Genomic DNA, 17,483 nt, shown 5'->3' on the forward strand with positions numbered 1-17,483 from the left:
CTTGACATTCATAGTATTCTATTCTTGTGTTCTTCCTGAACTTGGTGTTCATTATCACTTTAGTATTTCTCTGACTGATTGCTGCATTGCCAATCTTGAATGCCACAAGGTGGGAGCATATCCCTTCCCATGTCTTTTCCATACTTGCTTTGGCCTGAAGTGTGTTGTCATCAGTGTAACTTTATGTTCCCTTCATAGTTCAGTTCATCTTCCACCATTCTCCTTTCCCCTCTGGTGTGTTGGGTACTCCACTATTATTTCCTTATGTCGAGTCTCCCATACAGTCTGTATGTGGTAATTACTATTAGTATCTTCACTTGTCTACATGGTATGCTTTTCAGTATGTCATCTAGCTAATCCCAGAAACTGAATCTACTTTTTGGACCTTCCTGTTCATGTCATTAGTAGGTGTGTTTCTGTTTACTATTATATACTTTTTGTTTCCTGCCCAGATCACTGTGTAGATATCCTTTGTGATTTGTTCTTTCGTCGTATATCCTGTCTACTATGAACTCTATACCTGTGAAGGTGAGTGTTTTTCCTTTCCCACTTTGATTCCTGGTTTTGCCTTCAGTGCTATGGGACCTTCTGACACTGTACCACTGTATCTTGTTCCTTGGATGGCTAGTTATTATTCCAATGTTTTTTTCATTTCATTTAAGGTGTTAGTTATCTTAAGTTCACCATATCTTAGTTAGCTTCATATCTTAATTATCTTAACTTCAACAGTATATATTTTCTATCACAGAATTTATTGTAATCAGGTCAGAAGCAATAATTACAATTTTACAGGAAAAAAACTGTTTTTAGGACTCTGTTCAGAGAGTTCAGAAAGTGATGAATAATGGTGCCACATAAATCTAATCGTATATCTAGAGGTGTTACACACCTGATAGTAAAGCAAAATCGGAAAGTAGGAGAAGATAAACCATTTCCTTCTGAGCAACTGCTACTTTAAAGAACAACTTTTGGTTAGAAGCTTGGAGCTTGTTTAGTGCAAAAGTAATCCATACTTACATATACTATTAAACTAAACAATATTTTCTTCAATGTGAACTCAAATGATAAGTTACTCATTACATATAGTTACAATATGTCATGTTAGTGACCCACAGAACATGCTGCTGTATTGTGAACTGATTGTGCAAGCTTATCACAAATCTGAACTGTCATTTACAGTTATTTTTGGTCACCTATGTGGTGCTACATCTTAGAAAATCATATCTAATGGTACAATATTATTGGCTTATGTTTAAATTTGCAAAATTATCCATGCTTCTTTCACTTTCAGTGTAAGAAGTACACTGGAAAGGAAATATGAAAAGCAAGGCTGCCAAATACATCGAGCCTCCTAACACACTGGATTCCAAGTCTCCTCCATTACAGTGTCCAGTAACAAGGTGAGATTTTGCTGTAAGGGAAACAGTGTTTATCACATTGTGTATGAGAATTAATTTCTTGTGGCTTGAAGTTATCAGGTAGTTTTGGGCTCCAAGCAAGTGATGATATGTTCATTAGTCACAGTAAATACAGTTTTCCTGCTATAACTTCATTTTTATGTGAAAGGGATGTCACAATGATCTCTAAATGCTACAAACTACTTCCCTAAAGTAACATGTTCTTTCCACATCTTCCAAATATTAAAAGTTGTAGCAAGTTTACCAGTACATTGTCTTTCCTCTCTAGTGAATTTTTTTATCAAATTGCTCGACCTGTGATATCTCGCAGAATGTTTCATTAGACATGATAACTTGAACTATAATGCACGCAGTATCCTTGTCCCACAAATATGTATCCCACAACCTTTTTGTAGGTTCCCCCAAGCGATTGATACACCGGCAAGGAATAAGCATCATGAATATGTGTGAAAAACATAATCATCAATTTTTGCTTGTTGTTGAACATAAACTTGCTGCCCATTGGTATCTGACATTTCTGTATTCTATTGGTTTCTTCTCATTCCATTCACATAAGGAGTATGGGATGAATGATTGTTTAAAAGCCTGTCTATGTGCTGTAATTAGTCTAATATTTTCATCATGATCCCTGTGTGAATATGTGGGTGGCTATAGCATATTCTTAGAGTCAGCATTAAAAGCTGGTTCTAGAAACTTTGCAGGTAGATTTGCTTTGGATAGCTTATGTCTGTCTTTAAGGGTTTGCCAGTTCATTTTCTTCAGCATCTCTCAGACTCTCTGATGGGACAAACAAGCTGGGGACCATTCATGCTGCCCGTCTCTGTATACCTTCAATATTCTCTGTTAACTATATTTGGCATGGGTCCCACACCCTTGTAAAATAGGTCGCATGGGTGACTTGTAAGCAATCTCGTTTGTAGATTGATTGTATTTGCCCAGTATCTACCAATAAACCGAAGTCCACCTGCTTTACCCATAATTGAGCCTTTGTGATCACTTCATTTCATATCCCTCAAAGGTGTTATACACAGGTATCTGAATAAGTTGGCCCATTCCAACTGTGACTCTTTGACATTATAGGATACTATGTTATTTGTTTCATGAAGTGCACGGTTTCAAGTTTCGGAGCATTTAAAGCCAGTTTCCTAATTTTTTGCACCACTTTCAAAACTTGTCAAGATCTGACAGAATATTTATACAGATGCTTTCAGATATAATACTTCATTTTAGGTAACTGCATCATCTGCAAAAAGTCTGAGGCTACTATTAACATTGTCCACAAGTTTATTGTTACGCAACATGAACAGCAAGGGTCCCAACACCATTCCCTGCAGAACACTGAAGTTACTTCTGCATCTGTCATTGACTCTCCATCTAAGATAACTTGTTGCATCCTTCCTACCAGAAAATCCTCAATATAGTCACAGATTTCAAACAGTAGAAAATCCAGGATGGAATAATAACAATGTTATGGTCATGTGTGTGTGATACGTGCTTGTGTGTTTTCTACATTAGAAAAATGCCTTTTGCCTGAAAGTGCACTTATATAACAGTCTCCTTGTGCCTGTCTGTGACTCATCACCTCCTCTATGTAATGAATAGCAGTCTATTGCCGGCCAGTGTGGCCGAACGGTTCTAGGCGCTTCAGTCGCGACCGCTACGGTCGCAGGTTCGATCGAATCCTGCCTCGGGCATGGATGTGTGTGATGTACTTAGGTTAGTTAGGTTTAAGTAGTTCTAAGTTCTAGGGGACTGATGACCTCAGATGTTAAGTCCCATGGTGCCCAGAGCCATTTGAACCATTTAGCAGTCTATCTTTCTGGTAATATTACAGTCACAAATTTCTCTTGATATACTGTGTGATTGAACTTTTAATAATAAGTGTTGATGTGGCACTGAATCTAATGCTTTTTGGAAACTAAGAGTACTTCATCTACCTGACTTCCTTGACCCAAAGCTTTCAGTATGTTGTGAGAGAAGCGTGAGTTGGGTTTTGCATGATCAGTGTATCTAAAATTGATTCTGATTGCCATGGAAGATGTCACTGTGCTTGAGATACCTCATAATATCAGAGCTCAGAAAAGTTCTAAGATTTTACTACAAATCAGTGTCAACGATGTAGGATTGTAGTTTCATGAATCATTTCTGCTACCTTAAGTGTAAACAAGTGTGACCTGTGCCTGCTTCCAACTAGTGGGCACAGTTTGTTCCAGGGATCTGTGATAGATAATGCTTCGGGTTGTTGCAAATTCAATATACAATATGATAGGGATATAATTCAAATTCAATATACAATATGATAGGGATATAATTCAGCCCAGAAGCTTTGTTCAGTTTTAAAAATTTCAGCTGTTTCTCAACACTACTGACATTTATTTTACTCATCTTTTCAGTGGTAAAAAATCAAATTGGTGCAGTTCTCCTAGGTTGTCTTTTGTATAGGAACATTTGAAAATGGAATTAAGAAGTTCTTCAGAACTGTATTTTTACAATTGATTGTTGGATGATTAAGGTCTCCACCAGTGATCCAGTGATTACAAAATGATCAGGGAACTTACGTATGAGCAAACTGAGGTGTTCTCTGAAGTACACGATCTAGGTGTGGGAAGGAGTGGTGTGGACAGAAGAGAGAAGGGAAAATGTAAGATGAGGCAGTGGAAATTAAGTTAATGAGCAGCTGGTGAAGTCATTAGTGTTGTGGTGGGCAGCATATTTGACAACTGGATGGCCAATTTTCTGACTTCCACAGTTTGATGGTGACTTTAATGCAAATGAACAGTTGCTTACTTGTCATGCCGTACGACAATTGCAGCATAGCTAATATATAACGTGGCTGCTTTCACATGTGGTCCTGCCTTTTATTTGGTAGGAGATACCTGTGACTGGGCTGTGGTAGGAGATAATGGGTGGGCATACGGGATAGATGTTACACCAGAGTCGACCATGAGGGAATAACCCATGGGGTCTTGCTCCCAATCCTGCACCCATGGGTCATTTCCTTGTGGTTGACCCAGGGGCAAGACCTGTTTGATACATCCAACCACCATCTCCTAGTCAGAGGCATCTCCTACCCAATAAAATGCAAGGCCATGTGTGAAATTAGCCATGTTCTGTAACACTATATTGCTATTACTGTATAACATTCTGTGTGGACATGAGAAGTAGCCAACTATCCACTCGCATGAATTGCCTCCCCAAATTGTGGCAAACCACAAACTTGACTATCCAGTTGTTGAATATGCTGCACATCGCAACACTAATGACTTGACCAGTTGCTCACGAACTTAATTCTCACTGCTTCATCTTCCTTTTTCCCTTCTTTCTTCTGTAAACACCACTCCTTTCCCATCCAGATCATGTATGGCCTCCTCCCACCAATCCCTCTTGCAGGCACACAGACACACACTATCTCCCTCTCCCCCTTTTTTCCATCTTTCTTTTACTCTCTCCCTTCCGTCTCTCATGTCATCTCCACCTTCCATTCCTTTCCTTCCCTCCCTCTCCCCATCTCTCTATGCTTTGTATGCTATATCATCCAAACTTCTTGTGACTCGTGCATCTGCTGAGTCATTTGGTGAAAGACCTGCCTCGCTCGCTCTACCATGCTACCCCCAGCTTGCCTTGTGCATCCTTCCCTACCCCCTCCCCATCTCCATGTACACAGGCAGCTGCCTTAAATAATCGATGCATAGTAGTCAAATGCGCCATTACTGTGAACATGTATGTTTGAGTGTCTGTGTGTGTGAAAATTTGTGTATTTTTACTGGAAAAAAGAGCAAGAGCTTGAAAAATATTGTTAACTTTTTTCTGTTATGTGTTTCTGTGTGTCTCACACCTGTTCTCTATAGGTAAGTGGTTGTCTTTCCCATTTATTGCATAATTTTCCATGCAAGAATTTCCATTATTGTTATTAAACCATTAACCCATTTAACAACAGTATGGAAAGGATAGATTGCTACTCAGCACATGGAGGAGGAATTGGCTGCAGACAGGAACAAAGACAAAGAATGCTAGAAATATTTCAGTTTTCAGACAGTGTTGTTCTCCATAAGTAGAAATCACTCACGCGTTCACAGAATAACTCACACATACATTGCCATTGTTCGTGGGCACTAAGATCCGACTGCGGCTGCATCTTTTGTGAGAAGTAATCTAGTGGAGGTAGGTACAGCTGGTAAGGTGGAGGAAGTGGGCAGGAAGAAGGAGGGATAGGGATAGCAGAGTAGGGATGGGGGAAAGATAGTAGTGCTGCCTGTGGGAGCATGCAGGGATGGATTGGGCGCAGGATAGATCTGCTAGATGCTGCATTGGTAGGCGCTGCCGGTGGGGTGAGAGGGGGGGGGGGGGGGGGGGGGAGGAGTATGAAAGAGAAGTGGACTATGTAGGTATATTGGCATCATTGAAAACATGTGCCCATCCCCTTCCCTGCCTCTACTTCAGTACTATTTATGCCTTCTATTGTGCTGGCATGTGTAAGTTTTATACCTCTGAAGAAGGAATTTGAAACCTGAACTGTTTCTAGCATTCTTTATCTTTATGCGTGTATGCAACTCAGTGCTTCCTCTGTGTGATAAGTGGTAATCTATTCCTTCCCACATTATTCTTATTCGACCCTGGATAATGCCATAATATTTTAACTTCTGTGGGAGGGGTATCGTAGTTAACATGTAGTCTTAGTCAGCCAACTCAAAATTTTTCCAGAGATAGTAGTTTTTGATTTATTAATTGTACTGCATCATCTGTCAAGGTAAGTATGGTCCTTCTGTTGCCAATCACTGTTGAGAGCCAAATCATAATTTTCCTAGAAACTGTGCGGTATGTACTAAGAAACTGTTTATACTTGGGTTTCCTGCTGCTAACAGCAGAAGTTACTAAAAGTGTAAGCAATTTTTGATCTGATTTTGATCAGTTATTTATTTTAGTGTACAGAAACCTATTCATTTTCTTAATTCTTTTTTTTTTTCCTTTCCTCATTTTTTGCTCTGTTCCAAATAGTTGGAACTTTTTTCCTTTTTGATGTTATGATTACTTTGCTTAGAATCTTACAACATAATTTGTAAAGTGATTTAAACATTTCATCTGTGCACGTAGATGATTAAAATTTGGATGGAGAAAATGGATGTTAAGCATACTTACTGCAAGTGTCCTGTTTAATGGCTGCAACAAAATAAGTAAAAGGATAGTGCTGTAACTAATGTAGTATCAGGCTTTCACTCCAGTGACTGAAGGTACTAAGGTGGGAAAGGATGACCCTTCCATTAGGACTGTTGTCAAAATATGTAAATGGTCATTTGCTTACTAATTACATTTAGCCATGAGGTATCATTGTTACATATATTACAGGGTTTAAATGATTAATGGAAAATCTCATATAAAGATGTGAAACAAATACGAACAAAGAGAGAGAGGGGCTGGCCAGTACTTACCTCAGCTCAGTACAGCCGACAGATACACAAAAAACAGAACCGAAAATTTACGTTCCTAGCTTTCGGAACAAATGTTCCTTCATCAGGGAGGAGAGAGGGGAAAGAAAGGGAAGAAGGGAACGTGGATTCAGTTACTCACAACCCAGGTTGTGAAGCAACAGGGAAAGGAACACAGGGAGGGTAGCAAGGATGGAGGCATGGTTGTCAGAGGGAAGCCAAAGATATTCTACTGTAAGTACTGTGCCAGCTTCAAACCAAAGAGGATGCATACAGAAGTAAAGAGGTATATAGTATAAAGATAAACACAACTATGTAGGATGATAAGATGCGTGAATGGCTAAAGAGGAAATGGAAAGAGAAGAAGACTGAAGAGTAAATGGGAGTGAGATTGTTTAACGTAGGTTCAGTCCAGGGGGATGGCGGGATGAAAGAATGTGTTGGAGTGCAAGTTCCCATCTCCGCAGTTCAGAGGGACTGGTGTTGGGTGGGAGAAGCCAAGTGGCACATACGGTGTAGCAGGTTCCTAGGTCCCTAGAATTATGCTGGAGGGCATGGTCCGCTACTGGGTATTGGACATCTCCTAGGCGGACAGTTCGTCTGTGTCCGTTCATGCGCTCAGCCAGTTAAGTTGTTGTCATACCAATGTAAAAGGCTGTGCAGTGCAGGCATGTCAGCTGATAAATGACATGTGTAGTTTCACACGTGGCCCTGCCTTGAATTGTGTATGTTTTACCAGTAGCGGGGCTGGAGTAGGTGGTTGTGGGGGGATGCATGGGGCAGGTTTTGCAGCGGGGTCGGTTACAGGGGTAGGAACCGCTGGGTAGAGAAGGTAGTCTGGGAATATTGTAGGGTTTACGGAGGTTAGGGGGGTGACGAAAGGCAACTCTGGGTGGTGTGGGGAGAATTTTGTCAAGGGATGATCTCATTTCAGGGGTTGACTTGAGAAAGTCATATCCCTGGCGGAGTAATTTGTTGATGTATTCGAGGCCAGGATAATATTGGGTGACAAAGGGGATGCTTCTGTGTGGTGTGGGGGTAGGAACATTGTTGTTGGACGGGGAGGAATGTATTGCTCGGGAGATCTGTTTGTGGACAAGGTCTGCAGGATAGTTGCAGGAGAGGAAAGCACTGGTCAGGTTATTGGTGTAATTGTTGAGGGATTCGTCACTGGAGCAGATACGTTTGCCACGAATACCTAGGCTGCAGGGAAGGGAGCGTTTGATGTGGAATGGATGGCAGCTATCAAAGTGAAGGTACTGTTGTTTGTTTGTGGGTTTGATATTTGTTTGTTTGTGGGTTTGATATGGACAGAGGTGTGGATGTGAGCTTCAACAAGACGAAGGTCAACATCCAACATTCTCTACCCAGCAGTTCCTACCCCTGTAACTGACCCCGCTGCAAAACCTGGCCAATGCATCCCCCCACAACCACCTCCTCCAGCCCTGCTACTGGTAAAACATACACAATTCAAGGCAGGGCCACGTGTGAAACTACACATGTCATTTATCAGCTGACATGCCTGCACTGCACAGCCTTTTACATCGGTATGACAACAACTAAACTGGCTGAGTGCATGAACGGACACAGACGAACTGTCCGCCTAGGAGATGTCTAATACCCAGTAGCAGATCATGCCCTCCAGCATAACTCTAGGGACCTAGGAACCTGCTACACCGTATGTGCCATTTGGCTTCTCCCACCCAACACCAGTCCCTCTGAACTGCGGAGATGGGAACTTGCACTCCAACACATCCTTTCATCCCGCCATGCCCCTGGACTGAACCTACGTTAAACAATCTCACTCCCATTTACTCTTCAGTCTTCTTCTCTTTCCATTTCCTCTTTAGCCATTCACGCATCTTTTCATCCTACATAGTTGTGTTTATCTTTATACTATATACCTCTTTACTTCTGTATGCATCCTCTTTGGTTTGAAGCTGGCACAGTACTTACAGTAGAATATCTTTGGCTTCCCTCTGACAACCATGCCTCCATCCTTGCTACCCTCCCTGTGTTCCTTTCCCTGTTGCTTCATAACCTGGGTTGTGAGTAACTGAATCCACGTTCCCTTCTTCCCTTTCTTTCCCCTCTCTCCTCCCTGATGAAGGAACATTTGTTCCGAAAGCTAGGAATGTAAATTTTCGGTTCTGTTTTTTGTGTATCTATCGGCTGTACTGAGCTGAGGTAAGTACTGGCCAGCCCCTCTCTCTCTCTTTGTTAGTATTTATATTACAGGGTTTGACTGATCAGATCATAGTGTTGAAAATTTTTGAAACTAGACCTTTTGTGTAAATAATGTAGTACATTTTTGTTAATTTAATGTTTTCTTTATCTAGTCAGCACAAACTCTGAAGGAAAGGCTTTGACATTAGGGTTTAACATCCACCAGTGACAGAATCAATAAAAATGTAGCACGAGCTCAAATTGAACAAAGATGGGAAGGAAATTGGGCATGTTCTTTTTAAAGGAGACGTGTTGCCATTCACGTTAATTGACTGTGTGGGGGGGGGGGGGGGGGGGGAGCAGAATTTCGATCACACCTCTCCTGTGAATGTTAGGACAATGCCTAAACCACATTCCCTATTCACTGATATGTACTTCTTGTGTTAATATATTTATTTAGCACCTGTTTTATCCTTTTCAGGAACAAAGGACGCAGCAGCCAGGTAAACTCTGTGAGATCACAGTCTTCATCAGTTTTAGATCAGTCGTCTTCTGAAAGGTAGGTTCACATTTCTATGTGTTTCCTGTTACTATTCTGCATGTTAGTGGAATTACTGACATAAAAAGCTCAAGCGAGCCAATGTTTGTGTGCTGTGAACAACAAAAGTATGCACTAGGAAAGGAAGAAAATTAACGGTCTCTAAAATAGGGGCAATATGAACACAAGTGTCAGTAATGGGATCTGCATATTGTGTGTCAGCTATACATAAAAGTATGTATTCAGTAATATGGTGAAATAACAATAAAAAGGAGAAGTATGAAACAGTGCAAAAACAGGACAGATTATTAGGCAGGAGTTTGAATGTTTAAACTAGTAGTATTAAAAGGAAAATTCACCTGAAAGAATAAAAGTAAAAACGAGACTGAGTTATGGGTGAGTATTTACTTTTAGGAGGCAAATATTTAGTGATGCTGTTAGATATAATAAAAGAGTACTGCTATTAGTTATAAAGAAAGTATACACACTCTCCTAGCTTTCAAAACTGTTAGTTCCTTACTTGGGGAGGAGAAAGGGATGGATTGGGCAAGGTTAAAAAGGACGGGCAGGTCATTCAGGCCCCACGATGAGAGGGCTAACTTGAGTACTACCATTAGATATAATAAAAGCATATACACGCTCACAGCTTTTGGAACTACTAGTTCTGTTTTCAGGAGAGAGGGACAGGTTGGGGAAGGTTAAAGAGGAAGAGCAGATGATTTAGATCCTGCATTGACAGAGACCTACTTGTTAGTGCTAAATATTTTGCTTTCTGAATGCAATTGATGACCAGCAACTCTGGCTCAGTATAATATAATTCTGCTAAAATACAAGGACCAAAGCTTATCTGCAACTTGTACAGAAACTAGACTGGGAGTTATAGGAATCAAAAAACATAAATGAACTGAGATGGGGTCACTTTGTTCCCTATCTGACTGTCCTACTGTCTGTCCAAGTGTGGAGACTCCCTTTTCTCAGGAATGGGTAGAGGCATCAAGTTGAAATGCATGTCACATTCTAAGGTCACCGGTCCCTTGGAAGTGTGAAAAAATTTAAGCTTCTAGGTCAGTGCAGTCAAAAGACATGAGATATGACTGTTTATGTCATGTATTTTGATACTCGCAAACTGACTGATCAAATCATTCCACACTGATCAAATAATCTTGAACATGTTGAGACCACAGCTGATAAATGAAAACCACTTTAGCTGTATTTTTATACATTTAGTATGTTACGACTGGTTTCATTCCTTTGAACATCTCCAGGCTTCCAAGTTGTGCTAAAGTCAAGATGTACATGTGATAACCAGACCATCCATGTCCTTACTTCAGCACAACTTAGCAACCTGAAGGTGTTTAAAGATATGAAACCAATTGTACGACAATAAATATGTAAAAATACATCCAAGGTGGTTTTCATTAACTGTTAATCTCACTCATCATCCTTTTGTCCTAAAATCGTGCAATTGACAGAAGCCAAGTTTCACAACATAAGTAAAGGGAAAAGTTAGAAAATTGTTAATTTATAATTGTTATCACTTTTTTTCCATTTGTTGTCCATCTGACGGTCTGTCCATCTATGAAGACCCCTTTATTTCAGGAACAGGTATAGGTATCAAGTTGAAATTTTTGTTATGTACTAAAGTCTACAGGGTCTTGGCAGTGTGAAAAATTTAAGCTTCTAAGTCAATGCAGTCAAAAGATACGACCTTTTATGTCACATATTTGGATACTGGTAAACTCACTCTTCAAATAATCTTGATCGTGTTAAACCAACAGCTGATTAATGAAAATCATCTCAGCTTTACTTTTACACATTTATTTTGTTATGTCTGATTTTGTTTCTTTGAACATTTTCAGACTGCCGAGTTGTGTTAAAAGCGAGACATACATATGAGAACTGACTTCAGCACAATTTTGCAAACTGAAGATGATCAAAGAAACGAAACCTGGGATAACGCATTAAATGTGTAAAAATACAGCTGAGGTGGTTTTCATTAATGATTAACATCACTCATTATTCTTTAGACATAGAATCATAAAGTTGACTAGAAGCAAGGTTTCACAAAACAAGTAAAAGAAAAAGTTAGAAAATTGCTAATTTATAATTATATCACTCTTTTGCTGTTTGTTGTTCGTCTGACGGTCCATCCATCTATTAAGACCCCTTTATTTCAGGAACGGGTATAGATATCAAGTTGAAATTTATGTCAAAGGTCTACAGTTTCTTGGCATTGTGATAAATTTAAGCATCTTAAGTCAGTGCGATCAGCAGATGTCACTTATTCTGAGACTTGTAAACTTACCCATCAAAACCTATAGTGCACTTCCTGTTGATCTAGAATCATGAAATTTGACAAGACGTAAAGTTTCACAGTAGAAGTGAAGGAAAAAAGTTAAAATTGTTAATTTGTAATTATCTAATTTTTTCCATTTGTAGTCTCTCTGTTTGTTGAGACTCATTTTTCTTTTTGTAAGGAACGGGTGGAAGTATCAAGTTGAAGTACTAAGATCATATTGTTCTTTGGCGGTGTAAAATATTTAAGCTTCTAAGTCAGACTCCCTTTTGTCGGGAATGGGTGGAGGTATCAAGTTGAAATACTAAGATCTTATTGTTTTACTGACTGGTTTGATGCGGCCCGCCACGAATTCCTTTCCTGTGCTAACCTCTTCATCTCAGAGTAGCACTTGCAACCTACGTCCTCAATTATTTGCTTGACATATTCCAATCTCTGTCTTCCTCTACAGTTTTTGCCCTCTACAGCTCCCTCTAGTACCATGGAAGTCATTCCCTCATGCCTTAGCAGATGTCCCTTCTCCTTATCAGTGTTTTCCACATATTCCTTTCCTCTCCAATTCTGCGTAGAACCTCCTCATTCCTTACCTTATCAGTCCACCTAATTTTCAACATTCATCTATAGCACCACATCTCAAATGCTTCGATTCTCTTCTGTTCCGGTTTTCCCACAGTCCATGTTTCACTACCATACAATGCTGTACTCCAGACGTACATCCTCAAAAATTTCTTCCTCAAATTAAGGCCGGTATTTGATATTAGTAGACTTCTCTTGGCCAGAAATGCCTTTTTTGCCATAGCGAGTCTGCTTTTGATGTCCTCCTTGCTCCGTCCGTCATTGGTTATTTTACTGCCTAGGTAGCAGAATTCCTTAACTTCATTGACTTCATGACCATCAATCCTGATGTTAAGTTTCTCGCTGTTCTCATTTCTACTACTTCTCATTACCTTCGTCTTTCTCCAATTTACTCTCAAACCATACTGTGTACTCATTAGACTGTTCATTCCGTACAGCAGATCATTTAATTCTTCTTCACTTTCACTCAGGATAGCAATGTCATCAGTGAATCGTATCATTGATATCCTTTCACCTTGTATTTTAATTCCACTCCTGAACCTTTCTTTTATTTCCATCATTGCTTCCTTGATGTACAGATTGAAGAGTAGGGGCGAAAGACTACAGCCTTGTCTTACACCCTTCTTAATACGAGCACTTCGTTCTTGGTCGTCCACTCTTATTATTCCCTCTTGGTTGTTGTACATATTGTATATGACCCGTCTCTCCCTATAGCTTACCCCTATTTTTTTCAGAATCTCAAACAGCTTCCACAATTTTATATTGTCAAACGCTTTTTCCAGGTCGACAAATCCTATGAAAGTGTCTTGATTTTTCTTTAGCCTTGCTTCCATTATGAGCTGTAACGTCAGAATTGCATATCTCGTCGCTTTACTTTTCCTAAAGCCAAACTGATCGTCACCTAGCGCATTCTCAATTTTCTTTTCCATTCTTCTGTATATTATTCTTGTAAGCAGCTTCGATGCATGAGCTGTTAAGCTGATTGTGCGATAATTCTCGCACTTGTCAGCTCTTGCCGTCTTCGAAATTGTGTGGATGATGCTTTTCCGAAAGTCAGATGGTATATCGCCAGACTCATACAAGGTGTTTCAAAAATGACCGGTATATTTGAAACGGCAATAAAAACTAAACGAGCAGCGTAGAAATACACCGTTTGTTGCAATATGCTTGAGACAACAGTACATTTTCAGGCGGACAAACTTTCGAAATTACAGTAGTTACAATTTTCAACAACAGATGGCGCTGCAAGTGATGTGAAAGATATAGAAGACAACGCAGTCCGTGGGTGCGCCATTCTGTACGTCGTCTTTCTGCTGTAAGCGTGTGCTGTTCACAACGTGCAAGTGTGCTGTAGACGACATGGTTTATTCCTTAGAACAGAGGATTTTTCTGGTGTTGGAATTCCACCGCCTAGAACACAGTGTTGTTGCAACAAGACGAAGTTTTCAATGGAGGTTTAATGTAACCAAAGGACCGAAAAGCGATACAATAAAGGATCTGTTTGAAAAATTTCAACTTACTGGGAACGTGACGGATGAACGTGCTGGAAAGGTTGGGCGACCGCGTGCGGCAACCACAGAGGGCAATGCGCAGCTAGTGCAGCAGGTGATCCAACAGCGGCCTCGGGTTTCCGTTCGCCGTGTTGCAGCTGCGGTCCAAATGACGCCAACGTCCACGTATCGTCTCATGCGCCAGAGTTTACACTCTATCCGTACAAAATTCAAACGCGGCAACCCCTCAGCGCCGCTACCATTGCTGCACGAGAGTCATTCGCTAACGATATAGTGCACAGGATTGATGACGGCGATATGCATGTGGGCAGCATTTGGTTTACTGACGAAGCTTATTTTTACCTGGACGGCTTCGTCAATAAACAGAACTGGCGCATATGGGGAACCGAAAAGCCCCATGTTGCAGTCCCATCGTCCCCGCATCCTCAAAAAGTACTGGTCTGGGCCGCCATTTCTTCCAAAGGAATCATTGGCCCATTTTTCAGATCCGAAACGATTACTGCATCATGCTAGCTGGACATTCTTCGTGAATTTGTGGCGGTACAAACTGCCTTAGACGACACTGCGAACACCTCGTGGTTTATGCAAGATGGTGCCCGGCCACATCGCACGGCCGACGTCTTTGATTTCCTGAATGAATGTTTCGATGATCGTGTGATTGCTTTGGGCTATCCAAAACATACAGGAGGCGGCGTGGATTGGCCTCCCTATTCGCCAGACATGAACCCCTGTGACTTCTTTCTGTGGGGACACTTGAAAGACCAGGTGTACCGCCAGAATCCAGAAACAATTGAACAGCTGAAGCAGTACATCTCATCTGCGTGTGAATCCATTCCGCCAGACACGTTGTCAAAGGTTTCGGGTAATTTCATTCAGAGACTACGCCATATTATTGCTACGCATGGTGGATATGTGGAAAATGTCATACTATAGTGTTTCCCAGACCACAGCGCCATCTGTTGTTGAAAATTGCAACTACTGTAATTTCGAAAGTTTGTCTGCCTGAAAATGTACTGTTGTCCCAAGCATATTGCAACAAACGGTGTATTTCTATCGCTGCTCGTTTAGTTTTTATTGCCGTTTCAAATATACCGGTCATTTTTGAAACACCCTGTATATTCTACACACCAACGTGAATAGTCGTTTTGTTGCCACTTCCTCCAATGATTTTAGAAATTCTGGTGGAATGTTATCTATCCCTTCTGCCTTATTTGATCGTGAGTCCTCCAAAGCTCTTTTAAATTCCGATTCTAATACTGGATCCCCTATCTCTTCTAAATCGCCTCCTGTTTCTTCTTCTATCACATCAGACAAATCTTCACCCTCATAGAGGCTTTCAATGTATTCTTTCCACCTATCTGATCTCTCCTCTGCATTTAACAGTGGAATTCCCGTTGCACTCTTATTGTTACCACCGTTGCTTTTAATGTCACCAAAGGTTGTTTTGGCTTTCCTATATGCTGTCTGTCCTTCCGACAATCATATCTTTTTCGATGTCTTCACATTTTTCCTGCAGCCATTTCGTCTTAGCTTCCCTGTACTTCCTATTTATTTCATTCCTCAGCAACTTGTATTTCTGTATTCCTGATTTTCTCGGAACATGTTTGTACTTCCTCCTTTCATCAAACAACTGAAGTATTTCTTCGTTACCCATGGTTTCTTCGCAGCTACCTTCTTTGTATCTATGTTTTCCTTCCCAACTTCCGTGATGGCCCTTTTTAGAGATGTCCATTCCTCTTCAACTGTACTGCCTACTGCGCTATTCCTTATTGCTGTATCTATATACCTGAACTATTGTTGTCGGTGTTGGTCTGCTGTTGATTCTGATTAGAACAACCCGGTCACTGAACTGTTCACAGTAACACACCCTCTGCCCTACCTTCCTATTCATAACGAATCCTACACCTGTTATACCATTTTCTGCTGCTGTTGATATTACCAGATACTCATCTGACCAGAAATCCTTGTCTTCCTTCCACTTCACTTCACTGACCCCTACTATATCTAGATTGAGCCTTTGCATTTCCCTTTTCAGATTTTCTAGTTTCCCTACCATGTTCAAGCTTCTGACATTCCACGCCCCGACTTGTAGAACGTTATCCTTTCGTTGATTATTCAATCTTTTTCTCATGGTAACCTCCCCCTTGGCAGTCCCTTCCCGGAGATCCGAATGGGGGACTATTCCGGAATCTTCTGCCAATGGAGAGATCATCATGACACTTCTTCAATTACAGGCCACATGTCCTGTGGATACACGTTACGTGTCTTTAATGCAGTGGTTTTCATTGCCTTCTGCATCCTCATGTCATTGATCATTGCTGATTCTTCCGCCTTTAGGGGCAATTTCCCATCCCTAGGACAAGAGAGTGCCCTGAACCTCTATCCGCTCCTCCGCCCTCTTTGACAAGGCCGTTGGCAGAATGAGGTTGACTTCTTATGCCGGAAGTCTTCGGCCGCCAATACTGATTATTTATCAGAATTTAGGCAGTGGCGGGGATCGAACCCGGGACCGAAGACGTTTTGATTATGAATCAAAGACGCTATCCCTAGACCACGGGTACCTTGTTCTTTAGTGGTGTAAAATATTTAAGCTTCTAAGTCAATGCAGTCAGATTATGTGGCCATGTAGGTAAAATATTTTGATACCCACAAACTCAGTCATCAAATCCTATAGATGAACTATTTATACATTTCTGGTGCCTGGTGATCTTGTGGTAAAGCCTGTGGCATGTGCCTGGAAACTTTTATGCCTTCATTTTATCCTAGCGTTCATCTTGTCAGCGATGTGAGGAGTCGCCAGAAACAACATGATTCGGATTCCACATTAAATTGTAGGTCTCCTCTTCCCCGTTGGATAAGTGGGGCAGGTTAGGGACACCAAAGTCATCAAAGGTGCATTGAGGCTCATGAAATTACCATATAGCAGGGATGCTGAATCGCAGATAGGCACACGAAGACCGTCAAACAAGGCTTCATCAGAATTAAACAGCATACACACACACAAACTCCAGCAAATGCAACTCACACGGACACTTCAAGGTACACAATTGGAATTTTATTGTTGGCTAATTGCAAATTGCTAAATAATCCCACCAATACAGTTTACTGCTGAAGCAACTTTCGCATATGATGGTATCAGTAAGACTTGTAACACATATCGGTGGTCCGCTGAAGACCTACATTCTATGTGGAGACATATTGTGAGTAACACTTTTCTGTAAGTGTGTGTTGAGACATTATATATAGTCAGTCGATTGAATCTGTTGTGTTACTACATTGTCCTGCAGATCTCCGTTATGTAGATTTTCTTGTAAATGAGCCTCAAGCATTATTAAAAGGGTTTCCTTTGACTACAAGGATGGGATATTGTTCCAGCATGTCAGGGCCCCTGCGCGTTCCAGTTATAAGAAGATGGATCAGCAAAGTTGTCACATGTCTTTACCACCAAGGTCTCCCATCGTCACCCATTTAGAATTTTGCCTGTGGAGATGATTGAAAGGTCAAGTCTGTAAAGAAAAATTAAACACCTGATCATTTGGATTATGAAAAATCATT

At 40.8% G+C, this 17,483-nt stretch overlaps 1 protein-coding gene across 1 annotated transcript in view; it reads left to right on the forward strand.

Moving 5' to 3' along the window:
• Nucleotides 1–1,297: 1,297 nt before the first annotated feature.
• Nucleotides 1,298–17,483, forward strand: part of LOC124776088 — a 154,802-nt gene continuing 138,616 nt past the window's right edge. The window contains exons 1-2 of the mRNA XM_047250929.1: nt 1,298–1,400; nt 9,489–9,566. Coding sequence (XP_047106885.1) covers nt 1,318–1,400; nt 9,489–9,566 — 161 coding nt within the window. The 5' untranslated portion in view covers nt 1,298–1,317. The remainder of the gene's footprint in view (nt 1,401–9,488; nt 9,567–17,483) is intronic.

This window comes from Schistocerca piceifrons, chromosome 2 (genome assembly GCF_021461385.2).
Source record: "Schistocerca piceifrons isolate TAMUIC-IGC-003096 chromosome 2, iqSchPice1.1, whole genome shotgun sequence".
Classification (NCBI taxonomy): Eukaryota; Metazoa; Arthropoda; class Insecta; order Orthoptera; family Acrididae; genus Schistocerca; species Schistocerca piceifrons.